This window comes from Melozone crissalis, unplaced genomic scaffold, assembly GCF_028551555.1.
Source record: "Melozone crissalis strain CALT ecotype California unplaced genomic scaffold, PUWL_Pcris_2 ptg000013l_1, whole genome shotgun sequence".
Classification (NCBI taxonomy): domain Eukaryota; kingdom Metazoa; phylum Chordata; class Aves; order Passeriformes; family Passerellidae; genus Melozone; species Melozone crissalis.
This window is the reverse complement of record NW_026535791.1, coordinates 34,608,257-34,634,832: the sequence shown is the minus strand read 5'-3', so window position 1 is coordinate 34,634,832 and position 26,576 is coordinate 34,608,257. Positions and strand designations below refer to the sequence as shown.

The following is a 26,576-nucleotide window of genomic DNA, read 5'->3' as shown; positions in this document are numbered from 1 at the left end:
CATTGACCCTTGACAGTGACTGAAATGCCATCTGAACTCCTCCATTTCTCTTTTTTTCTTGTGTCTGTCTGTATCAGTTTCCTTTTATGCAAGTTTGTGCTTTAAGACAGTGTAAAATTTATTATATGCAGCCTGCAGGTAGGCTGCAATTTATCTGGTATTTATGGAGAGTAGTGCAAAAAACTTGCTGATTATCCACAGATAATGAGAGGATTATTAAGGATTATTAAAGGGTGGGAAAAGAGTTTCATCCAGGGTTGTAGAAGTAATTGAATTAGACCCAATTCAAATAGTTTACATACAAATGTTCCTTCTCTGTACTCTGATGGAGATTAGAGATGGTGAACCCTTAAGCTGAAAAAAGAAGTCTTTGAAACTCTTTAAAAGTCTGTCAGTTTAGCCAATTTGGCAAATACAGTGGGAAAGTTGCTTAACTAGTTTTCCAGTAGTGCATCTTGCATCCTTTTCTTCTTTAAGTGGTTACTTAATTTACTTCAAATTGTATAATCACAACTTGAGTTTCTAATCTTAATTTATAGTTCCAAGTGGAAGGTGATCAAAATTATTAAAAACTTCCCAAAGAATTGCCAGAATATGTGGAAAGAGAAATTAGGAATTCTTTTGGGATTTTATATTTGATAGTATTAAGTAGACAAAAAGTAGAATACATGGGGAAGGAGTAAGTTGTTTTGGCTGTCTTGATAAAGAAAAATGATTATATTAATAAGGAGGTAAGCCTGATAGCATCCACATTGTAGTGGATGAGAGTGCAGTAACATTTTGAGCATTGGACTTGTTGAGTCATTTAGAAGTGGAAACTGCAATTAAATGAAATGGAAATTGAGAACAAATGCATGAGCAGCTTCTGGGTTGCTAAAGGGAGACTTTTGTGTCTGTGCAATACTTCAGTCATTATTTAGCTTGGACAATGACTGGCAGAACAGTTGGCCTCACAGATAAGTGTTTTCCTAATTTATGAACCAGAATTCCTAGAGCAAAAGAAGGCAGGAGCACGGTCCAAATTGGGAAGGATTTAGACTGAGATGAAAGGAAATACTCTAATTCCTGTGGTATAGCTTGAGGAACAGCAGCTGAAGTCTTGTTTCTATATTGTTTTCTATAGCTATTAAGATATTAAATATATAATTAATTTCTCCTTTGAATTTCCAAGCCTCTTAAATTCTGGTTGATTTTTGGGTTTTTGTGGGTTTTTTTAGGTTTGTTTGGTTGGTTTTGGTTTTGTTTTGTTATTTACCATATAACATGTTTTCTTCACTGTTGTTTGCATAGGAGTTGGGGTGGTGCAAGGGGAGGAGGATGTGAAAGTAGAATCCTGATGGGAGGTTTCCCTCATCCTGTTGTTGAGGGTAGCAGTAATGGGAGAGATTGATGTGATTTGTTTATGTTCTGCATTTTTAGGAAGGAGATTGCCATGGTTATGAAAAGCTCTTACCTTCGAGGACTGAACTTAGCCTCGTTCTTTGTGGCAAGCAAAATTACAGTGTTCATGACTTTCATGGCATATGTCCTACTTGGGAATGTCATCTCTGCGAGCAGGGTGTTTGTGGCAGTGTCCCTGTACGGAGCAGTGAGACTCACGGTGACCCTGTTCTTCCCTTCGGCCGTGGAGAGAGTGTCCGAGTCGGTGATCAGCATCCGGCGGATCAAGGTAGCCTTACTGGCTGGGAGGGGGTCTGCCTTCCCTCTCTTACTCTACCTTTGTTCCTTCTCTTACTCTGCCTTTGTCTCTTACTCTACGTTTGTCACTGACAAATGCAGCCTTATTATGGTTTTGCAGTTTGGGATCTGTAATGAAATAACCTGTTTGGAAAATGGAAGGTCTCTGCATAGGAAGGACATTGAGATGCTTGAGTGCATCCAGAGGAGGCCAGTTAGGTTGGTGAGGGGCTTGGAACACAAGTCCTGTGAGGAATGGCTGAGGGAGCTGGGTATGTTCAGCCTGGAGAAAGGGAGACTCAGGAGTGACTTTATCACTCTCTACAACTCCCTGAAAGGTGGCTGTAATCAGCTGGGGATTGGTCTCTTTCACCAGGCAGCAGCTGACAGAGCCAGAGGACACAGTCTCAGGCTGCATCAAGGGAAATATAGGTTGCATGTTAGGAAAACGTTTTTTACAGAAAGGGTGATAAAGTTTTGGATTACTCTGCTAGGGGAGGTGGTGGAGTCACCATCCCTGGATGTGTTCAGAAATAGACTGGATGTGGCACTCAGTGCCATGGTTTAGTTGAGGTGTTGGGTTGGACTCGATGATCTTGAAGGTCTCTTCCAACCTAGTGATTCTGTGAATTCTGTATGCAGGTACAAAAAACGTGACGTGTGCTGTAGGGTGCACTGAGATGTAGGAGAAAAGTGTGCATGGCAAAGAGGTGTTGTAGGCATTTCTGAAGTGAGAGGAACGTGTGTACAGATATGCAGGCATGCTGGGATTGGAGTTTGAAGAACAAAGCAGGCTGATGGGAGCTATAGGATTCATGTTTCACACTGCAGTACCCTGTCATCTGTGGAAGACAGCTGTGAACCCCAGCCTCTCTCTTGTGGCTGCTTTCACTGCTGGAGTGAAGACTCAAATTCAGTAAGAACAAGCATTGGTAGTGCTGAGGCTGGTCTAACAGAACCAGCACCATGTTCTGAAGCTCTTTGGTGTTAACAGGAGTGTGTTGTACACCATGGACTGCTGTGTTAAAATGCTTGGCTTCTCACTGCCCTCCATAACAATGGCCACCAGCTGGAGTCTGAGCAGTACCTCTGTGCCTGGAAAGCCTAGCACTAATCTCCCTGCCCTCCCATGGCTCCTGACATCCTCCTCCTGCTCCCTCTTAGTTACTGCTTTCTGTGAGTCTTCAGCAGCTGTCTCACATCTGCAAACTCTTAGCTGAGCACTTGTTAACTACTCTTGGCTTCTCCAATCAAGATGTTCCTCCTCTTCCCAAAATATTGTCTGCTGCTGCCTATTTAAGGTCCTTAGACTCCATGAGTCAAAGGATAAAAGAAATTTTTTTTTTAGGTTTTGTCATAAAACTGTGGCAGCTGTTAACCTTAAAAGTTTTCTGTGGAAATAGCCCCTTTCCTTTCTAAATGTGTTTGGACTGTTGAAAATCCAGCATCCGGCAAGGTGTGGCAGAAGTGTGGCTGTGGTACAAAGTGCATGCTTATGCAAATTGAAGGAAGAGTTTGCTGTCTGGGATGTAATGTAGAATAGAAGTGCAATAGTGAAAGTGAAGTGAGCCAGCTTTGCAGATGTAAGCAAGTTTCTTTTTTTGTTCATGTCCTGGACTTTAAAATGAGGAAGTGTTCAGAGAGTGTTCTGTCTTCTATTGGCCTCTTGAAGAATGCTTAATAGAGACAATGGACAGCTGCTTACTGCATCCTCATTATTCTTCCAATGAAATAACAGAAGCCTTTGCCAGCAGTGGAATGAGAAGGTGTTGCAGTGAGGGTTTCACCTCTTCTACATGGAAAGAGGGAGGTAAACAATTTAAAAAGTTGTTAGTAATTCAAGGAGAAGACAGGACAGGTTCTTTAGATCCATTTCTTTCTGGAATTCTTTATTGAGCAGGTGGTTGTTAGAGTCCTCTTCTATTAAGTCTGCACTTCTGGAGGTTTTTAGGGAGGGAAAGCTATCAATTACAGCTCCACTGTTGAAGTTGTGCACTGCCTTGGAAATGCAATTTTTTGATCAGCTTGTGGTTGTTTTTTCCAGCCCATAATTAATATTGTGTATGCTGCCTTCAAAAAATGTGTTCCTTTCCCATTCTCAGTCTCACTTTAGGCAATATCTTCTGCTTTTCTTTTATTGCAGAACTTTCTGATGCTTGATGAGGTCTCACACTTCAAGCCACAACTGCACGGCAGTAATGAAAATATCATTCTTGATGTTCAAGATTTGACTTGCTCTTGGGATAAGGTAAATTTACTTGCATATTAAGTATATTGGTGCTGTCAGCATTTGAAATCTAAAATGCAGTGTGTGTATGTATGGTGTGCTGATACTTTGTATTCCATCCTTTGTGTTGGAGAATCCTTTCATTATGTTGAGCTAACTGTTGAATAGTACTGAAGACGCTATCAAGTGCATCTTAAAAGCAGCTATTTCTCAATACTATACTAAATGAAAAACTTGGTGTTTCTCAGGGAAAATATCTCTTTTTATTAAGCAGCACTGCATTGTGGCTGAGGTACTTAAATTGGAATTAAGGGCAGACAGCACAGCAAGGTCAGCCTTATTGTGTGGGGTTTTTTTCTGTAACTGTATGCTTGATCAGTCCATTAGTCTAGAACCAGTACAATATTATACTTATCACAACAGATTTGAAAGCTTTAGAGACGAGTCAGCACGTATTTGTTGCTTTGTATTTTGAGACTGTTCAGCTGCACATTTTTTCTACTTAAAATGCACCAAACTCACCAAAATGGCTAGAAAAAGGGACAATAAACGTGATAAATTTATTATATATCTCTTTTATGTAATAAAGGCAAGGGTTGACTGTTTCTGTTTTAAAACTTTAATTGCTATGGTAAGCAGCAATTTGTGAGGAGCTGTTGGTGCTATTGCAGCCTGGCAGTAGCCTCACACAGGAAGGACTTCAGTCTCCATGACAAGTGCTGGAAGCTCTAAAAATTATGGATGGATCAGGATGCTGGCATTACTTTTGCATATAAGTGTAATGCAAATAAGACATCACATATTTCACTTTCCAAGCCCTCTTGCCCTACCTGTGCTGTGTCCCAAGGAAGATCAGGTGTGAAAACAGATGAGATAAGTATCTATGTACTTGTAGCTATGTAGCTGCCAAAGAAAATGGCTATTTTATTCTGCTTTACTTTCTCAGACTTCTCCATGTCATCAATATTTCTGAGGCATTGACCAAGCTTTTAAATTTTAATAGGTATGAAAGAGTTGATTGTGAATACATTCTAATGCAAAATGCAGTGTATTGCTTAATCTTTGTTTTCTTCTCAAACTGACTTTGGTACCACCATTAACAATTTACAGGAAATGGTTGCATAAAGTTCCCATAAAATACTTTTTTTTTATTAGTTGTTTATATTGCATAAAGCAGGGTAGCATGACTGGAATTACTGGTTTCCTTTCAGTTAAAACCAAAACCCAAACCAAGCCATCCACAAAACTGTTAATGTAACTTCCATTTTGATACTGAATTGCAGTGTGCATGGGAGAAGAGCATTTCTCTCAGAACTGTTAGGATCTGCTTAGAAAGTTTCTACTATATGCTCTTAAAATGATGCAAAATAATTTTATAGACTTGCTCACTGAAAAAAAAAAGTGGTAAGTTCTGATAGAGACAAGTTATGAAAGGAGTAATATAAATATGTATCCTTTGTCAAGCAGTAGGCTTAGCTTGCTACCCTGACTAGCAAGCTTTCTCAAAACACTTGGGATGTCTGTACCGAGACTCTACAGCAGGATGATATTTTTTTTTTTATTTTTCAGTGATTGTGTGCCAAAAGTGATACTAAAAACACCAACCAAGGAGCAACCCATGAATCCAAAATCACTTGATGTGAAAAAGGAATTATTAGCTACACTTTTAGGAAAACAGCCTAACAGGGTGTATTACAGTTTCTCAAAAGATAAACAAAACCGATTGTTTTCCTGGTCACACTCTTGTTTTACTTAGGCAAGTATTATCTGAGTACCACAGGCTAGTCTGATACCAGCATGGAACTAGGGATTCTTCAGTACAGCTTTTTACTGATGTTCCTTGAATTTACAAAACACTCTGTCTGCTCAACTGACCAACTTCAGATTTAAAATCTCAGCATTTGAGCAGAGGCCAAATTTATCCCTTGTGATTTTAGTCCTTACATGAGAAGCCTGAGTAGTACAGTGCGTTCATGCAATATATGATCTCTGTGTCCCTTAGGTGAGCAGAACTGTTTCATTTTGTTGTGTGTAGGATGTGTAAGGTCTGCCCAAGCTCAGCTGAGGAGTTGCTCCCCTGAAGGGATCATTCTTGTGTCCTCTTGTCCTTGCATTCTCTGTCTGTTGCCTCCCTTGTGCTGGTTGTTAATGCTGGTTAGCGTGACCTTGTGGTGAAGCACTTGGATAAAGCAATAGAAAATGAATCACTTGTAATGAGATCAGTTTTCTGATAGCTGAGTCCCATAAACAACACATGCATAGTTAGGCAGGAGGGAAGTTGGAGACACAGCAAGCTGACAGGGCACAGGGAGCTGGGGCATTTCTGATAATGAGCTACCAGGTGTACTTAGCTGCAATGTTAGTCTGTGCTCTAATTTAAGTGCCTCAGTTTAGTGCCTAAAAATAGGTGTGGTGAATTCAGGACAAATTGTCTTTAATTATAAGGAATGCTATTTTGGAAAAATGTCATGTTTTTTAGGTTGGTGTGGCTGTGCTGTTTGCTTGAATTACTACTTTGTGGGCTCTATGATAACTTCCAGTACTGCTTTAATGTATAGTATGGCAGTAATAGTTTAAAAACTTTTAAAAAATCTTTCTGTAATGTTTTTTGGCTTTTACGTTATATTTTTTTAAGTTTTTCATGTGGGTGGAAATGTCTTTGCACTTCTGTGAATACAGAAGAACAAGCTCAAGAGGTCTGAAGTAGGGCCTGTGTGTCTGAAAGCTTATTTGTTTTTCCTATATAGACATTAATTTAGGAAGAGATGTTTTCTCTTCCTACAAACACTCAGTTAAAAAAAGAAAATTTTGGCAGTCATAAATCTGTAGAGTTCTCCTGACCTTAGCACTTAGGTGAGCTCCTGAGCTGTGCACTCTGGGCAGAGGAATCAGCTTCGAGGTCAGGTGCTGCTGCTTGGACGGCTGGTGGGGTAGTGCAGAGAAAAGGAAAAAAATCCCGTTGGTGCCACCTTGTGGAAATCCATAATGGCAACAGAAGTGGTTCAGCAGAGCTGCACAAGGAGCCCAGTTCAGCTTCTGGCAGGATCTCCTGAGGCTCTCCTGTGAGCCCTGCAGTGCATCCCAGAGCTCTGGCAGCGGGGCTGCCTGCCAGGGATTTCTCCTAGCACGAGTGAGCACAAGTGTGCCATCCCAGCTATCCCAGCCATCACAGATGTGGATGGACACTGGATTTCTCTTTCTTCCCAAATAAATGGAAATCAGTTGCAGGCTTCCTCCTTTGCAGTCCCGGAACGTTTTTGGCTTGTGTCATCTTTTATGTGGAGTTATGGCGGTGGCCTTTCCAGCCTCTTGAACTTCAAAAGGTGGCTGGAGATTTTAAGGTATTCTTAGCCTTGCTCTTCTGTTTTTGGAGCTTAAGGCTGAGTTTTTGTTTAGTCCTTTAATCAAAGTACTTTTGGGGTTTTTTTTTAATGCATATATTTTACTGTTTGTATTTTAGTGTCAGTCATGCTTAGTGTGGGTAAAGATGCAAGTGCAGGCAGATTGTGTTACGAAGGTGTTTTGCTTTAATGAGAGGGAGCTGCACCAGGTCCTTAGAAATTGCTGTTTAGCATAGCTGTTAAAGACCTGAGCATCCTTCTTTCCACAAGTAGGCATTTTTGGAACCTTGAAAGGAGAGGTGCAACATCTGTTGGGACATAAGCTCATCCATAATGTGAAGGATAGGCATACCAAAAAGGAATATTAAGCTGACACTCCTAGGGTAGTACAAATGAATATCCAGTATACAAGATGAAGTTGTGTAAAATCAAATGGCATTTTTATGGTTTTACTTTGGGTAGAACCTTGACTAGGGCAAACACAGCCCTGGCTTTCCTGAGGCTCTGATATCCTCAGCTCTTCATTTGTCTGTGTGCTCAGAGTGGCTGAGTGTGTTGTGCTGGGAATGCTGGTGTGGTGGCCAGCACAGAGCTCGTGTTCCTGAGGCTGCCACTGAGATATGTGGGCTCTGAGGAAGCCCTGCTTCTGCTGCCTTTGGCTCTTTATTCCTTGAATGCTCTTTTAGCTGTGTTGCCTGTTGGGGAAGGATGAGGGTCTTTCAAAATTATTTGTGAATTACTGAAGAGGCAAAAATCATATGTTTAAAAATATAGTGGGCATATGGACTGGTAGTTTATAGTGATGTATGCACATTGTTTTCTGTTTGTAAATACTCATTGTGATGGTTTATATTTCATTGCTGAGAAATCCTGACTTTTTCTCAAATTTCCAGACTTTAGAAACCCCAACACTTCAACAGATTTCATTTACTGTCAAACGAGGGGAGTTACTGGCTGTGATTGGTCCTGTAGGAGCTGGAAAAGTAAGTCTTAATATTTACATCATTCTATGAGGCTTTTGAGTCTCTTAAGTGTGAAAACTAGAAACCTGAAAATATACAGTTCCTTTATGTGTACAATCACACACTCTGCATCAGGGTACTGGCATTCAAGATAGGCCCATGTCCTTTTGAGTGAGGAACTTAGCAGTATTTTGTGTGTTGCTTCATGACTGCATGGAAAGGGTGTACTAGTGCTTTCTGCTCTTAGCAGAGTAGAAAAGCACTAGGTGAAATAGGCCATCATGGTAGTAAACACTGCCCAGTCTCTGTGATGTCTTTAGTTAAACCAAACATTTTAATTTTTACTTTTTTTTTTTTTAATCTTTTCCAGTCTTCTCTCTTAAGTGCCATACTTGGTGAGCTGCCTAAAGACAAGGGTTCAATAGATGTTACTGGAAGAATTGCCTATGTTTCACAGCAGCCTTGGGTGTTTTCTGGCACTGTAAGAAGTAATATACTGTTTGACAAGGAATATGAGAAAGAAAAATACGAAAATGTTTTAAAAGTCTGTGCTCTTAAAAAGGTAAGGCTTTCTCCTTGGGTATTTTCTTTCCATTGTTATTTTTATTTTAGTGTTCTTTCAGGCCTGTGGTACAGGCTGCAATGTACAATATATGGAATTGTTGTAAGTAGCATGTGAAATAACTCCTGCTGCTCATCAGAAACGTGCAATTATTTTTGCTATCCTTGTGTAAGGTATCCCCTTCTAATTCCCAAAACTTACTCTAGGGGGAGGTATAGCACGTGTGAAGCACTGACAAATTTGGGAAAAGCTGTTCCCTATTATTTTGTTTCATAATTACATTTTAGCCATTTGTAACATGTGTTATGGTAGGGGTGTGTGCAAATGCAGTAAGACGCAGAAAGCAAATAATCAAGCTAGCACTCTTTGTGACTTTAGTTTCATAAATATCCTGTATGTTTTCCTTTGAAATAGATGTTGTGTTTGCTGTATATTATGCATTGCAAACAGCTATCAAAAGAACCTTAGGGCTATGTACTGGAGAACTTGCTGAACCCAAGTAGTTTTATGAAAAAATATATTTGAAAGGTTTGTGTGCAAAGGAGTTTGTGACATGAGATATAGAAGAGGATTAAGCCAGATTTGTCAAGAAACAGACATTTTGCTTGGCAGCTAAAAAGGTTTTGTGCAGCATGTTATGATACTTCTGTCAGCAGCGACACAGGTGAAAAGCAGATGGTTACTGTAGTGAGCGTTTTTTGCAAGATTTTTACTTGGCAGATAGAGTTTTAGTGTCTCCTGCTGATAGTCAGTCATGCTGTTGTCTAAACTTAAGGCTTTAATGACTTTAAAAGACAGCAAACAGCATTAAAAAAATCCCCACTTCATATTGATGGTAGATTTGCTTTCATAGTTTTCTTGCAAATTTATGTGTCTTATAAAAGCTGTGAATAAGCTTTCAGAATATGTTTTGTAGCTTAATGTAAAACTTCTGTATTTCCTGAATAGGAAATATGATAATATGACATAGAACGCTGTGTAATTTTGTTGACTTATCCACAGTCCTGAAGTCCCAAATCTGTGTGATGAATGTTGTAATTATTTTTCCTGAATACATTTCAGTAAGAATAAAAACAATCTGTTTTTTAGGGATATTGACAAGATAATTTACCAATAATAATTAGTGCAGTTTTTATTTTTTGTGACAGCTAATTTTGTTCAAATAAAAGCTTAATAACTTTACCGTTAGGTAATTTATTTGATTTTCTGAATCACCAATAAATATTCCTTGCAAGACTAAGGATAGTAGTGCACTTTACTTTGGCACACTGTAGAAAAAGTGAACTTTAGGATCTCATCTATTTTTTCTGCTTTCTCAATTACCCTTTGCTGAAAGTACAGAGTCATAAAACAACTGCAGATACTACATTTAGTATGAAACCTTGTATTTTAATGTGCTACATTAGTACTTTTCAAATAAGAAATGTGACATTGAAACAACTTTGTCAGTGTTTGAAGTTAAAATGATTTTAAAAATATTCTTTCACATTCGCAGGACTTGGAATTATTGGCAAATGGTGACCTAACAGTAATAGGAGATCGTGGAGCTACTCTGAGTGGGGGACAGAAGGCCCGTGTAAATCTGGCCAGGCTAGTGGTTTTTGCTATTTCTAAAATTTATAAATTGTCAGATTCCAGTGACTTAGGTGAACTAATGTAAGACTTTGTTATACTAACATTTCTTTAAACCTTTCAGAGCCGTGTATCAAGATGCGGATATCTATCTTTTGGATGACCCACTGAGTGCAGTAGATGCTGAAGTTGGAAGACATTTGTTTGAAAAGTAGGTTACTGGTTTATTTTAATATAAAATGCAACTGTTTTATTGTAATTTCTTATCAAAAAACTTGGGAAGGCATTTCTGAGGAGGTGGACTTCTTCACAAAACTTTGTGCATTCATTTTCTGATTTGTTTTTTCCCTATTTTATGTAATTGGAAGATACAGGTTTTTTTCTTCCTCTCTATTTTTGTTGACTTTGTTCTTTATTTTTAAAAGCCCTGTAAAAATCTGTTTTGAAGATACTATAAATAGAAATATTCTTAAGGGAATATCTACCATTTTCTTAAGGAAAATGTTGAGTTTCATACATGAGTATTGGGGTTTATGAATAATGGTGTTTATGGATATTAGTACTGAGTGAAGAATAAAATGGGATGGGATTTTAAATCTCTTTTTAGTTTGCTACAACTTTACTTGCTAGTAATAAGCACTTAATTCAACTGGCTGAAGAAGAGGAGAGAACTGTCTTAGACTGTTGAATAATTTTTAATTTTGATTCTTGAAGTTTCTCCTGGGTAGGTGAAACAGGGCATGTGGCCTGCAGAGCAGACAGCAGAGAGCAGAAGTAGAGGGAAAGAGAATGTATAAATTTACTATGTAAGAGGGGGATGCTGGACCTTTCCCCACTTCCAAAGAAACAGGGAAGAGTTCATTAAAAGTCAGGTTTCCTTTTCAGTGAGTTTCTTCTTCTCCATCCTTCTGAAACTGTCTAATCTATGGCACATAGGTGAGTTGCAGAATAAATCCCAGCCAGTGTTTTGTCCTTACTTCTTCACAGCTTGCAGCTCTCTATGTTAAAAGGCATAATCTAGAATTTACTTAAAGGAGAAGCTTCTGTTGATGAAATTCAGTGGTCTTTGGTTCAGGCCTTCAGCAAATGTGTTTTGTTTAGCATACTTGCATCCTTTGAATTCCATGCTCCAAATACATGAATTAATTTGATTTTACTATTGTTCTCTCCTGTCCTCCCCTAGATAATCATAAAAACTTGCAGAAATCTTGCAGAAATGGTCATAGAAATTGCACTGAGTAGCAGTGGCATGAATGTTCTTTTTTCTCCATACAGGGAAGCTTTTAGTATCTAAATTTGAAAGTTGTACATCCTGTTGATGTTGGCAGTTTCAAATCTGGACCCTCTGAAACCCCTTTAACATGTTGCTTTATTTTACTGATGTTTTCAAAAGGCTATTGTTTATTTCTGTCTGCTGGTGTGGAGTAAGAGTTTTATGATGCATGGGCTTTACGTTCATTTTTCAGCTGCCATGACTGATAGATGGAGTTCATCACCTCTGTAGTTCACGTGCACTATCAAATTCCTTTAATGCCTGTTGAAGCTTTCTAGGCTTCAGCTGCTGCTTTTCTGTTTCTGCACAAGATCTCTCTGCAGCTCCAGCATCTGACTGTATCAGTGCCTGAGTTCTGAAAGTGCACCCACCTGAGCTGTTCCCCTGTCTCTTCCTGAAGTCTTAAGGTCTCTTCTTGAAGAGGGAGATGAGAAAGTGCCCTGGTGCCTTGTGAAGGAGGGCAAGCTGCCTCTTCAGCTTGCTCTACTTTTCATGTGAGCTGTGACACTGGCAGCATCTACATTCTACTGCAAACCTGCAAATGTGGATTTTTTGCATGTGCAAAACTATAGAGGAGATAGAAGCCATTGCACTGTGTTTTGCTGATAAGCGTGTGAAGATGAGGAGGAATAAAGAGGTTATCTCAGAGAATTTGAAACTCAGACAAGTAGCTGGGGTTGTTTCTGTACTTTCATTTTTTCTCCACAACTCCAGATCAGATTGAGCAAAACACAAAGAAGTAGAATGAAAGCATTTTTAAGAAAATGGGCTGGATGGAGTAGTACTGGGAAGGAAAACCAAGCAATGCCTCCCTACACAAGACTTTAGGGGGATTTTTTACAAGCAGAAGTTGTCTTCTGAGGCCTTCATGGAATCTGTAAAGGTACTGGGGGTAGTGGGGAGCGCATTATGTTCAGTAAGTTGCTTTGAGAAACAAGGCAAGGCATGTACTTTAGGGCTTCCTGAATAATGCTAGAAATGTGGAGAAGACAGAGAGCACTTGGGCAAGAATGATTTCTTAGAACATGGTGCTGAGGAATGTCCCAAACACCACTTCATGCAGGCTGCTCCTCCAGGAGTCCAAACCACGAGGCTTAAAACAATGGATGAGATGGAAGAAGCAGGGGATTTTTTAATGAGAATCTGAAGTGGATATTGTTCAGTTCACTCACTCTTTTTTTTCTTGCAATTTTATGTTAAAATTTATTTTTTTTACAAGTGTCTAGTGTATGTGTTTACAAAGATAGGTATGTTCCTAGTAATTCCCCAAAGCTATGGCATGTGGGTGGCTGGTTCGTTACATTTGCTGCTTTTCTGTATTCTATTCAGCTACTGCAGTAAGTAGTTTAAAATATATAAATAGTTTTCAAATGAGAAAGAATGCAAGTAGCACAGCTCCAGTGGGAAAAGAGACCATGATATTATTAATAAAGGACTTTGGCTCTTAAGAATTTCTTCGTGATTCAGACAAGTCATTCTGTGGATGATGGAGTAGATAAAGGCAGTTTTTCAATTAATTCCTCTTTCCTGGTCAGATTCCTTGGAAGGTATAAACTGAAGAGTTCCTATTTTTGTGTTATTTGTTGCCTTTTTTCCTGTGGGTTCTTGATAGTTAATAGTAGGCATGCTTCAGGCTTTTTCCAGTGGGGGGTTGCCAGTATAGTTATATGTTTTTTTACGTATTTGGATATGAAAAGATGCCTTTGTTTTATATTTATTTAAATACAAATAGCTTTTAATTCACTTTTAAGAAATCCAGTAGTTTGAGAACTCTAGTTTCAAAATGAGGGACAGCCATCACAGATCCAGTAGCACATTTCTTTGTATGGTGAAGTTTGGAGCAGATGGGGATTTCTAAGAAAATCGTTCAATTGTACTTGGATCTCAAGGAATTTCCTACTTTCCCTTTTTATCTATATATTGCTATAGATCATATTGTTTCAGATCACCTTTAGATAGAGATAAAATTGTGTCCTACCAGCAGTATTGACTCAAAAGTCATGTTTTTAAGAGTGAGATATATATTTCATCAGTCTATTGGGGCATGCCTTTCTCTAGGTATTGTTACTTCCTGTGTATCTTTTTCAGTGACAGGAGCTGTGTACAAGTCTCAGTTGATTATCAGCTTGATTTCTTTCTTTCTTTCTCCTCTGTGCTTGTGAGAGTAGACAGAGTTGCAGGACAGTTTAGAAATCTTTTAAAATAAGGCCTAAAAGACCTAAAGTTGTCGTGGTTCTTGGGAGTGGTATGCACATCATTCCTAGTATCAGACAAAATTCACATAGAAAAAGTTCTGAAACACCAGGATCTCTGGCTCAGAAAGTTCCTAATATATGGACTCTCGATTCTGGAAATGGATGCCAGAGGAAGAATCTCCCTGTGTACTTTCTCCAGCCATCCAGTGCTACCTGATGCCGGGAATAGGTAAATGGATTTTGTGGACCGGTCGTATTTATGTGTGACTGGGACTTGTCACGAGATGGAGATTAATGATTATCAAGGTAGGCATAGAAGCAGAAGCAGCAGAGTAGAAAAAGAGACAGCAGAGTAGAAAAAGAGATAGCAGAGTAGAAGGTGTAGGGTGTGGGGTTTTTTGTCTCTAGCAAGCATAGTACCTTTTTTTTTAATTTTGTGTATTTTGAAATGTGCAAAACTAACTGGGGGGGTTGTTCTCCCTAAACTGCTTAAATTTAAATGGAAGGGAGAGGAAAACAAATATAGGAAGTAAATTAATGTAACAAAGGGTTTATGCCTGTGAGCACTTATGCATGTGCTTTAATTTCATTTCAGTGGTTATTTTCATTGAAATGAATACAAGTATTAACTAGAGTAAAGTTAAAATTGCGTGCAAACTTCCAAAAAGGAGAGGGAGAAAGAATGGTAAGGAAGAAAGTAGAATCATTAAAGAAGAGACATTTTGCAGCGGTGAAAGAAAGCTGGTTCTTGGAGATAAAAACTTAAAAAAGATTGAAGAAAAACTTGTCTCAAAGAAAAGCAGAACTGATAGGGAAGGAAGAACAAATGAGGATTTGTATGCACAAAGTGCAAAGACTCTGCCTGTGCATAGGGGAGCACTGTGTTGTTGTGGGCCCCTTGTCAGTGTCTCCTGCTTTATGCTCTTCACTATCAAAGCTCAAGGTAATTATTTTTTAATTCTGTTGCAGTTTGCTGTCAAAGTGCAGTGGGTTTTTCAAATGAGTTATATCATCCTGTTACTCAAGTTTGTTAACTTAAAATACTCTTCGCTTATTTTTGTTGAATCAGAAGAGTGTAGTTTCTAGAGAGGTCTGTCCTGATTCTGGTATTTCTGATGATGTTTTGGCTGTGGGATGTGAATTAGTAGGTGCGTGCAGCAGGGTGAAGTGCTAGGTGTTGAGTCCATGAAAGTACAATGAGCAGGGACCAGTAGTGTGGAAAGGAGGCGTAGAGTGTTGTAGATGGCAAACCCAGTATGACTCAGCAATGTCATGCTCTTGTTAAGGAAGTGGCACCTTGGGATTTATGACTAGTGCTGTATGTGGCAGTACAAGTAAAATAATACTCCTGTTATGTTTTGTGCATGTAAGGTCTCAGCTGAAATAATGTCTTAATTTTGTGCCCTTCAAAAAATGTATAGACCACCTTCATACTCCAGTATAGATAGCCAGGACCATTCAGGTCCAGGGCAGGGAGGCAAAATGGAAAGCTATCTGCAGCTTAAAAGAAAAGTCTATTTGGGAGACTTCTTTATTACTTTTATGTGTTTTTTCTTTCATGTCTGGAGGACTTCAAGTATGAAGGGACCTTGTACACAGGAATGAACTGGTCTAGGGGCCCTTGGGGATGTAAGGGATTGAAGTTGCACCAAAGGACTTAAACTTGAGCTTCAGAGAAGAAAATTATAATGGCAAGGGTAGCTTGTCCCTGGAATACATTTTCAAGGGTGTTGAAATTTCTGTTTAGCTTAAACATGGAGAAGAACCCATTTAACTTCTGCCAGGAACATTTTTACGTTTAAATTGATTCTTAGTTGGGGAAGAAGATGCAACTTTCACAGTCCCTTCATCTCGCTTTTTCTTGTACTCCAGAGAGGCTGGAGAACCTTTGGGTGTTCTCTGTCTGGATCTGGTGTGACTGTGTGCATAGTTGTGTGTGTGCTTGTGCATGTAATAAATGTGACAGTGGAGTTGGTGCAGCAGTTTGTCCTGTTGTCGTGCATGAAGTGTGCTCACAGTCTAACCAAGTGTGCCTCTGAAGAGTAGTGGACAGTCCCAGGGAAGGTGAACTATCTGGGTTTTAAAAGACAGGTAAATATGTTGTGGCAGTGCTGGGCTGGCTCCAGCAGATGTCTGAACTCTTGGGCCAGTCACGTCCCCTGCTGAGAAGGCTTTCAGTGGGTTCTCTGTCTCATCAGTGAGAAAGGGACACACATCAGATCGTGATTCCCTTAGAATTGGGCTTTTCACCTGGTTGTTGTTCTTCAGTTATACAAAACAGTATTTCTAAAAGTAGATGGATGATGAAACTAAGCCTTAGTGAACCTGTTGGAAAAATAAACACTTATGGACTATTTTGGAATGTTTTGAGTTTTTTTTCCTTAAATCAGTAGTACTGTGTAATTCTCCAGAAGAGTCTCTGTGGCTCAGTGTTACAGCTGGTCTGAAAGCTTCTCTCAAAGAAGACACACTTTTACTGGCTCTATTTCTCCATAATTTTCCACAGTATCTTGCCCTTCTTCTCTTTCCTTTAGAATAATTTTTAAAAATTTACAATTCAGCTTATGACATGTACATTGGTTGCAAGAATGTTTAAGGCAACTTCAATGAAATGTCTTATTGCCTCCTCTTTTTTTGCAGATCTGAAATAATTATATATCTTTTCCCTAGCTTGAAAACTTAAGAAATTAAATGAGGAACATGTTTTGTTAAGGTTTTATATAGTTTTCGTAAATCTAGTAAGCACGATCATCTTCTTATTTTAAAAACTGAGAAATTGAGTAGAAGAGGTTTTCCAGAAATAAATAAAGTCTTCTAGGACATTTAATTTTCATTAGTCTTTCCATCTCTTTGCAGATGTATTTGTCAAGCCTTACGTCAGAAGATTTCTGTTTTGGTCACTCACCAGTTGCAATATCTCCGTGCTGCAAATCAGATTCTAATTTTAAAGGATGTAAGTGATTTTAATATCTATACTTATATTTTTTCATTATCCTTTTTAATCTAAGAAAGGAAAAAAAAGGTTTTAATTTTTAGTTTGTAAGTGTATTTTCTGTCTACTTATGACTACATATCAAGTTTTACAATTATTAATAAGTTTATTTTTCTTGGAATACCTTCCCTGAAAAATCTGTTGCTGAATTTTGTCATGCATGTAAATAATCTTGCATTAGTAATACTTATTTCTTCAAACACTTTGTCTGGTTTTGAAATAAAAGTTTTAGCCTTCCCTTGCTTCAAATTTAATATACGCTGAGACTGTGTTAATGTTTTGCTTTTGTTGTTGTTCCTTACACTTCTGCGTGAATTAAGAACTGTGTTCATTTTGCAACAAATCAATTTTTAAATTAAGACTGAGACATAGTCTCAGATGCTTTTGAGAATGAGTATGCCTTCAGTACAGCTGGTTCCTTCCCATCTTCATTGTACCAGATACTGAGAAACAGAGGGGAAATGCAAGGACTGCAGTTGGGGCTTTTTTTCCTGTTTTTTTTTTTTAAGGCTGGCTAGTGAAATATTTGAAATTACTTCTGATGCATCACAATGGTGCCAAAGGGCACTGTTCCTCTTTTTCTTTCCATTCAGATTGCTTGAAAAATTTCAGTAGCTCTTGAGAAATGAGTTTGTGGTAGAGCTGAAAGAAATGTGGACATGGTCAGTGTTGCTCCTTGTAAGGTTCTGTGAGGATCAGAAAATGGAGATGGTGTTTTCCCCTGGGATGGAGCAATATAAAAAGACTGATGGTTGTGTGTGTGGTTTAATAGGTTGTCCTGAAGCTGCAGGGCTTGGCATGTCCCACAGCTTCTCCAGGGAAGTGATTCTCCCCTGGCTGTAACTGAGGTTGTTCTCATCCTATTTGTTTGTCGGCCCTGTTAGCTGCTACAAGGTTTCTGGTCAGAGCTTAAAGAGCTTGTTTCTGCTCCTCTAAGTGAGGAACTCATGGAGGCTTCAGCTCAGTTACTGCAGTGGGATGTGTGCCTAGCAACTGCAGAACCCCAGAGGTAGCAAGGACTGGTAAGAAAAATTGTCCTTTATGCAAAGTATTTAATGAAGGTACTAAAACTTTGTATTGATTGTAGGGTAAAATGGTGGGGAAAGGTACCTATGCAGAGTTCCAGAAATCTGGCATCGACTTTGCTTCCCTTTTGCAAAAAGATGAGGAGGTGGTAGAGCAGCTGTCAGTTCCAGGAACCCCCAACCTGAAGTCTGCCCGGAACCGAACCTTCTCGGAGTCCTCTGTCTTGTCCCAGGATTCGTCCGTCCACTCGCAGAAAGATGGAGCTGTGGAGCAACCACCTGTGAGTGCTCAGAGGAGAGAGGTGTCTTGATTCTTGTCTGGCTGGTTTTTAACTTAAATTTTGATATGGGCTTTCCCTGCAGCATTGGGATTTCAGGGATTACTGAATTGCATTATCAGGTGAGAGCTTGCCTCTGGAGACCCTGCCCGGCTGTGCTTGGCTGGCAGCTCACAGCTCAGTGTGAGGCTGTTCAAACCCAGCAGAGTCAGCCTGTGCAGTTCAGCATCAGCTCTGCTGAGTGCTGGGAGCATTCCTTGTGTGAGTTCAGAGGCACCACACTGTGCTTCTTTCAGCCTGCCCTCTGACAGCAGTGCTGTAAAGGTCCAGTCCCACTGTATTGGGTGTGTTTGTGCAGTGTTGAACTGAAATGAACACTTTCCCTGAAGTCCTGAGCTCTGGGAAGTGCATGTAGAAGCTGTGGCTTTATGCAAAGTCTGTGTTTGCATGGCTGGCATCAACATGCCCATAAACATACCCACATGATCTTGAGCTGGCCCGCGGGGGTGATCCTGGGACGCTGCTGCCTTGCTCTCTGCAGCCCTTTTGGTGGTGGAAACAGAAGGCTTTGTAGGGTGCCAGTGTGACTTTCAGGTGCCTCCTTATCTCTTGGCCTGCCCAATGCAAAAGCAACCCTGAAGTTTCTGTACCAGAGGTTGCCTTCTGCTGGTGTGTTTGCATTCCCATCAATCAGTGCAGGCTCCCTGTAACCCTGCTAGGCTTGTGCTAGCACTGCATCCATGGAACAAGTGTTCCCTGTATGTCCCTGATGATTGTCACCCCTATGCTGTAGGTCTGTATTATCTCTGTTTCTTCTCTATGGTGAAAAGCAGTGAGATTTAGGGGAAAAAAAAAAAAAAAAGCTATGGACTTTTTAATGCCTTTTTGAGGAATGATTTTATGCTCCAAAGCAGTGAACTTACATTATTAATGCCCCAGTGGCAATTCCAGTCATAAATTCTCTTAAATTTGTGGAGGTGTACCAAACTTCTTAGCAGCATTAATACTGTTGGATGGGGATGGGGAGAAGTGGGAAGGTGTGGTGGATGGAGAAACAAAAAGATAGGCTTCTCACCTTTTATGGATTTGTAGGTTGCATTTCTCTTTTTATGTCTATCAGGTCTCTTGATTCCACTGCTCTTGTACAGCCATGCCTTGTGACAACAAAATCAACTGTTACATGTCCACTAATTGCCACTAGTTTTTATATTGCATATACTGTAAAAATTTTAAAAGATTCCTGATTTTATTAATTTGTATAGTTCTTTTACCTTCTTTATGCCTGCATCATTTTTTCCTTCTCTGGTTTTTAGTGTCCCCCATCCATTGTTTGCTTACTATGACTTCCCATTTGTCATTTCAGTTATTTTCCCTATTAATAGATGCTTTGTTCTTATTTACAAGGAGATGATTAGAACTTTGTTGATAATTTGTAAGTCTCAAGTATAGATTGGTTGATTATGGTACATACTTGTAGAAGAGTATTTACCTTAAATGCTTTTCAGGGTAGGAAGGGTTGCTCACCTTTGCATTCTGAAAACAGAATCTTCCCTGAGTGAAGGCCTTAATTTGTGGGGCTGTTATGCACGAATGTGCTATATAAGAAAATAAGAACCCACATAGTGGTCAGAGTAAATATTTCTGGCTATATATGAAGTTGTGGTATATTTGGTGAGCCAATGCCAAATAAAATCCTTGAAGTGTTGCTTTACAGAGTAGATTTTTCAGTTGGGGCACTGAGACTAATTTTTTTTGTCATACCTATAGTTCAATATTTAAAGTTTCTATATGCATAATCACTTTATCTCCTTGTTTAATTGTTTGCTAATTTTGAACCTAGTGGCTTAGTCTGAATCTGTAACTACAAGATTGATGGGGTTTATTCTGTGGACTTTCTTTCAGGGTGAAAATGCATTGGCTGCAGTGCCAGAGGAGAGTCGACATGAGGGAAAAATAAGCTTTAAAGTTTACAGAAAATACTTCTCTGCAGGAGCAAACTACTTTGTGATTTTTATACTCTTATTATTTAATATTTTGGCACAGGTAAGTTGTTGGAAGCCACAAATAGTATTGAATGTATTTTGGGTTTGTGAGATCTTTTTCCCCTCTATTTTTATTTTTTTTTAAATACGGTGCATACTTGGTGCTGTAATGTTTAGTCTAAAATGTTTGGGTGTTCTTTAATAATTTTGTAGCATACCCAAGTGAATTTTTGGTACAGCGTTGAGAGGTCTTATACTGATCCTTATTCCAGCAATTTAATACCTCACTAAAATAATTATTTTGGTGACAACATGGCATGAAAATTATAAGCCAGTGTACTTTGTTTAGAAAGAGAAGAAAATAATGAGGTGTATAAAAGTGGTGTTAAAAAACAGAGTCTTTCCAGCTGAGGAGGGTAAAGAGATGTACTGGGTGTGGGAGCACAGAGCCTGACAGAAGTGTTCAAAGAGCAGCTCACCTCTTGGTAAGTGCAGATCATGTGAAAAGCTTAGGTGGATGGTCACTGTTTAGCAGAATGAGAAAGTAAGGAAGAGCATAGGCAGATATTTTGTGTGATGCAGACTGTAGCAGGTATGTAAATGAGTTTTTAAACAAAGTTATTTACAAACTTACTGAAAGCAATGGTGAGCTGAGGAAGCTGAGTGAGGATACCTTTCGCCAACCTTTTTCTCTGTTTCTTGCTGAGAAGGCTCAAATTCATTTCATGGAAATGATTTTTCTTGGCTGTAAAAAAAATAGTCTATATATTTTAACATCTTACTTCTTGCTTGTCCTTGAATTGAGTCTGTTGGAAAGTTAGCTAAGCAAGATCAGATCTCTGTAGTAGACTGCCCACAACTTCAAATTCACATGAACAGGAGTGTATTTTGAGATAATAACCCTGTTACATGTTTGTACTCACCTTTTGTCACAGAAGGAAGGTGGCAGAAGGAGTTTTTCCCTCCCTCTCCTCTCTCATCCTCCTTCAACCCTGTTTCTGGTAATTATCTCCTGTAAACACAAATTTCTGGACTGGTAACATCAGAAAGTTTGTTAATCAAAAAGCATTTTGGAATATCTCTTGTAGCAAATTTAGGAACTGAGAAAATGAGTTCTTTAAAGTTCAATTAACATACATTAGGAAGAGCTACTATATTTTGTTTGCTAAAGTGTATTGCTTTCCTTTAGCTTGTTAACATGTAAGGTAATTTAAGGTAACTTCTTCCTTTGTAGAGCACCTTCTAATGTGCTTGGCAAATTGCTGCTGGTCTTGAAAGACTGGATGGCATACTTTTCTGAATATGTGATGTTTTCCCAGAGAGCTTGAAAGAATAGCAAGGAAATTTAATTTTCTAATTTTTTTTAAATTTTGTGAGATGATTGTTGTATTTGCTTCTTCTGCTCAAGGTGGCCTATGTGCTCCAGGACTGGTGGCTTTCATACTGGTAAGTTGGTGATAATAAGTGGCTGATTGTTTCTGCCTTTTCAGTCAAGTGCTGTTTGTTTAGTTGAAGAGGAGTGGAACCTACTCTAGAATACTTCAGATCTTCCTCTGATTTCCACTTCTTTTATTTGGGGAAAAATTAAAACTTTTTGCTAAGTGTAGAATGTAATTGCATCTATTCATGTTGTGATGCATGGCAGCATCAATACATGAGATCTTTTGAACTAAAGATTTCAACTAAAGAATTGAATCTAGAAACAGCTAAATGCACTTATTGATGATGGTTATCTTCTGTGTGCATTTCCACAGGGCAAATCATCAAGAAAAGTTGAATCTCACAACAAATGGAAATAATGGAACAAAAGTGCCTGATCTAGACCTTAACTTTTATTTGGGAATTTATGCAGGTAATTTCACATGCATGTGTGTGTATATGTTTGTGTCTTAAGAACTATTTATTATCTGATAGAGATTATTGAGAGGTGCAAAGCAATGTGTGGGGAAATGTGATTTCTAGCAGTAACTGAGCAATGTCTTAACAGATTAAAAGCCTGAGTCTTGTTTTCTGATTAAGTAGATTGCAATAAATAAAATAAATCTGACAGAAGAAATAGGTTGAATGCAGAGTCTTTAATTGCTTTGGCTGGATTTTGGAAAGTAAATCAGGAATTGAGTATCTGAAAAGTCAGTCACATTAAGGTTGGGGTTATTGTCTATATATTAGTAAGTAATTGAGCTAAATCTTCAGTCATTATATGGATGGCAAGAGGGATTAGAAATGGATCTTTGTTCTGTGCTGTTCTAAAACTTGGCATGGCTACATTTCTTCTGAAGTGCCACAGAAAAAGAACAAGCTTTTAAAAGGCATCCTAGATGGGTATGCAAAGCAGGTTGTTAAAAAACATTTCAATATATTTCAATAGGTAGCATTATGCTTCTGAATATTCAGAAAAGGGCGTTGATCCTTGCATTCAGGCATCCAAACATCTTGAAAAACTGCTCTGAGATGTAGTAAAAATTGCCACAGAAGAATCATGTGCATGATCTCAGATTCTGCTGTTTAACACTCTTAGTGATGCATGGTTTTGTATGGCATGGTAATTTCTTCATGGAGATGTAAATGGTTGGTGTGAGAAAACAGGTGGAATGCCAGAGGAATATGCATTGAATGTATTCAGAAACATCTTCATGGGTGAGAGAATAGGTGCAAGATTTTTTGCTTAGTTTGTTTTCTGGAATCCACGTGATCTGTGTGGCTGACAGAAAATATTGTGTTTGGCCTGGGAAGCAACAATTTAGGAGCCAGATGAACTTGGCTCTTATTTTCTCTGTGTAACGTCTTATTTCCTGAACTGTTCCAGCGGACTGCACAGTGTGATTAAATGTGGCAAATTTCACTTTTTCTAACCAGGTAGCCTAAACCACATTAGTGAAAATTTTATTCTTAAAGGAATATTTTGCTCTAGATAGCAGAACAACAAAAGCTACCTTTATATTGAAACTTTTAGATGACAGTTGACTCTGTTCAATATTTGCAATTGTTGAACGGACAGCATTGACTTATCTACACAAAATTGTAAGTGGAGTTGACAAAGTTATAAAAAGGCGGTGCATTTTACAGGAAATACATACTAATCCAACTTACCTTTTTTTATAATCTAAAGAGTATAAAACAATTTAACATTTTTATTTCTGATTGTCAATGTTTGAAAAAACAAGCCCATTGTAGTAGTTCATTCTTAGTCCTTGTTGCTTCTGTGAAACAAAGATTTTGAAGAGTAAAATTGCTGTTAATAGGGAGCACTGCTGGCCAGAAATGGGGTGCCAATTCCACACCTCTTCTATAACGCAAACATGCAAAGAGCCCTTGTCTCTCTCATACTGAGGTTCTGAGCTCATGAACAGAGAAAGCAGAGACAGACCAAGTGAAGGACTTGGAAGCATGTCTTGTTTCCCTTCTCCCCAGCCATTAGGTCTGTTCTGGGAGGGTTGTACCAACAGCTTCCAGCAGCTTCCAGGCCTGAATAGAGTTGTACAGAAATGTGGGGTTTCCAGGATGTGGTCCCTCTCCTCGTGTTGCTCCCAGAGACTGCTGTTAGTTAGGAATGGGCTGTGCCATAGCCTCCTGCTTCATGCCTCTCCTGCTCCCTTTTTGCATGACCCAGTTTTCCTGTTTGGGTATGTGCAGTTATTCTTGGAAAAATTGTCTTCTCCTGCCTGGCCTGGGATACAGCAGCTGGGACAAGGCAAAAAAACTCTCATCTCAGCCACCAGAATGTGGGCAATAAACTGCAAGAAGACAAATGAAATAGTGATGGTACCTTTATTTACTCCCTGGGAGGATACAGAAGGAAGCATATGGGATAGCTTAACCATTTCACATAATTTAAAACCTCCCTCTTTCCCACTGTTACTATAGCTATTCCTGAATTGTATATGATTTTAACCTGCCCTGAGAATAGGCAAGGTTTTCTGCTGGTAGTTGGGGTCTAACTTCAGCGTGTCCTCAAGACCTGAGGTAGCTGTGCTGTTTTCTGAAGCAGAACACGTAGAGCCTGAAAGCTCTGCTAAATCTAAGGTTTAGACCTTCACTGTTCACTCTCATTGACAGGGAGTTTGAGCAGCCACATTGGAGATTATGCACAGCAAAGAGAGCAACAGCAATCTCATTATTTATTTCAGTTTTTTGCCCAGTAGCACCCTTGTCTTGTAAGCAGAGATGTGCCCAGAAGAGAAACAAAGAGTCTGCACACCAGTTCCCTAGAAGGACTGTTTCTTTTCATGGCATAAGGAATGCATCTAACATAGTGTGAAAGACACATAATTTATGTGATTTGGTGTGTTTTACAAGGGGAAGAATGGCATGAGTGGTTTGGACTGATTTGGAGTAACTCAAGGTTGTGTCTAAATAGCCATGTATATATTACTTGTTTAATACCTGCTGGCAAGTGTTGAATCTTCACAGTGACCTGTGCAAGCCACAATTATACATGGCACTGCAAAATGAATTTTTTAGTAATGCTGTTATGCAGAAAGTTTCAATATGCATTTATCTCATGGGTTAACAGATATTTCCTACATTTCTATGAAGTACCAGTTCTTTCAAACAGAAAAAGAAAAATGGATTAAATTGATTCTGTGATAGTAACTGAAGCTAGTGACAAATGTATCTGTGTTCTGCACTCAGTCTGAGTCCCCCTAGGCTTAAGTTTGGATCTTGCTATATGCAGAAGTCCAGAGAATTTGGTTTTAGTGCAATTTTATTTTTAATGTTTTTTTCTCCTGAAATATCCATATCTTTTTGGAGTCTCTATTCATGTTTTCTTGGGTTTTTTTTATTTTTTATTTCAGGTTTAACAGTGGCTACAATATTATTTGGCATAATAAGAAGTCTTCTGGTGTTTCAAGTTCTTGTCAATTCTGGTCAGAATTTGCACAACAAAATGTTTCAATCCATTTTGAAAGCCCCTGTCTTGTTTTTTGACAGAAATCCTATAGGTAAGTTTATTGAAAAAAAAAAAAAAAAACAAACCAAACCTCAATATTTAATGTATCTCCTTGATTGCACAAATTGTACAATTTCTGGACAATTACAATTTGATGGTGTTTTTGCACTTCTGTTGGGTTCTTTTGCTTCTTTTACTTAGACTTTCTAAATCTAAATTTTTACTTAAACACCTCAAATTTTACAGTGTAGTCCTTTTCAGTTTCAAACTCAGACTGCTTATTGATGGTTCACCTTACTGTCTTTAAATGCAGCTTACAGAACAATGAATTTGCTCTAGCTTTGGTGTTGTACATGGACCTGTATTTGCACTGCTGTTCTGATGCAGTTTCACGGGGAGTCTCCCATATGCTGAGTGTGTGTGAATGCATTTTGTAAAACTGTGATCCAGGTCCTTATGTTCTTCAAAAGAAAGGAGAGAGAAGCTGGAGCAGAGTGAAGAGAGTGGGAAGGTGGGTGGTACTGATTGCCCAGCCAAAGGTTTGTCTTTTACATGAGAATCAGAAACCTGATGGTCTTCACTCCCTTGGAAAAAAATGGACTTGTTCTCATAGCACCAGGAGGCATTTAATTGTAAGGATACATAGGGATGGCTTTATTGTTTCAGAGAAAACAATATTTTCAGGAAATTGATACTTACGTGGAGAAAAGGTTCATGCCCATGATATGATGGGTGAAATGTGTACAATTTAATCTTAAAGAGCACCCCTGTAACTGCAGAAAGTTAGGGCTGTGTTACATGGCCTGCTTGTACTGTGAGTGTGTGGAAATGTAAATTCAAGGCCACTGCAGAGGTTTAGAAGGGAAGCTCAGGAAATGGGAGCTAGTGAGAGCGCATGCATGAGAAGAAATCCTAGTGCTGATGCGTCAGTTTTCCTCTTCTCTCTTGTGTATGTGTGCGCAGCAAACACAGTAACTTCATTTTTGAGGGAATACAGAGTGATCTTGTAAGAATGCCCATAAATCTGGTTCATAATAACAAACCAAGAACTAGAGAGAAAACATCAGCAACAATGTAGAGTAACACCAGTTTGCTTTGTAACACTATGAAGCTCTAATTAGCAGTGCATTGTAAAATTGACATTCTTTAAATCTGCCTGTTGCTGGTATTCACACACTGTTGTGACTTAGATGTGTGTTTCTGTTAATCAGCAGATAGTTTGTAATAGAGGATTAACTTCACGATGCATGTATTTCTTTCCCTTCATCTTTCTTTTGGTCAGGATGGCATGCAAAAGTACTTCTGTTCTGATATCTGCATTATTTGAAAAAAGGAAAAAAGAGAAGAAAAAAGATGACACATGAGACAATGTTCTCCTTCAGAATTGCAGCATTTAGTAGTTCTGAAATCTGTTTGTAATATCTGTATTTCATTGTCTGATTTACATGGGTTTTTTACTGTTTATTTTCCTTTTAGAACTTCACATGCTATTTCTTGCATTGAGGCGGGATTTTTTTCCCCATCTTTTTTTTAAATATGCCCATGAAAGACATACTAAAAAGAAATTGAAGTTTTTAAATGTGCTTTTTTCTAGCTTTT

The 26,576-nt window shown here is 38.7% G+C and overlaps 1 protein-coding gene across 2 annotated transcripts in view; it reads left to right on the top strand.

Annotated features, from left to right (window-relative positions):
- ABCC4 (ATP binding cassette subfamily C member 4) overlaps positions 1–26,576 on the top strand; it is a 141,720-nt gene that overhangs the window by 26,657 nt on the left and 88,487 nt on the right. For both annotated transcript variants that reach the window (XM_054272042.1, XM_054272041.1), the window contains exons 8-19: positions 1,420–1,669; positions 3,821–3,925; positions 8,139–8,228; positions 8,578–8,769; positions 10,265–10,359; positions 10,466–10,552; positions 16,666–16,762; positions 17,889–18,107; positions 20,007–20,147; positions 21,495–21,532; positions 21,841–21,938; positions 24,883–25,029. In XM_054272042.1, coding sequence (XP_054128017.1) covers positions 1,420–1,669; positions 3,821–3,925; positions 8,139–8,228; positions 8,578–8,769; positions 10,265–10,359; positions 10,466–10,552; positions 16,666–16,762; positions 17,889–18,107; positions 20,007–20,147; positions 21,495–21,532; positions 21,841–21,938; positions 24,883–25,029 — 1,559 coding nt within the window. The remainder of the gene's footprint in view (positions 1–1,419; positions 1,670–3,820; positions 3,926–8,138; positions 8,229–8,577; positions 8,770–10,264; positions 10,360–10,465; positions 10,553–16,665; positions 16,763–17,888; positions 18,108–20,006; positions 20,148–21,494; positions 21,533–21,840; positions 21,939–24,882; positions 25,030–26,576) is intronic.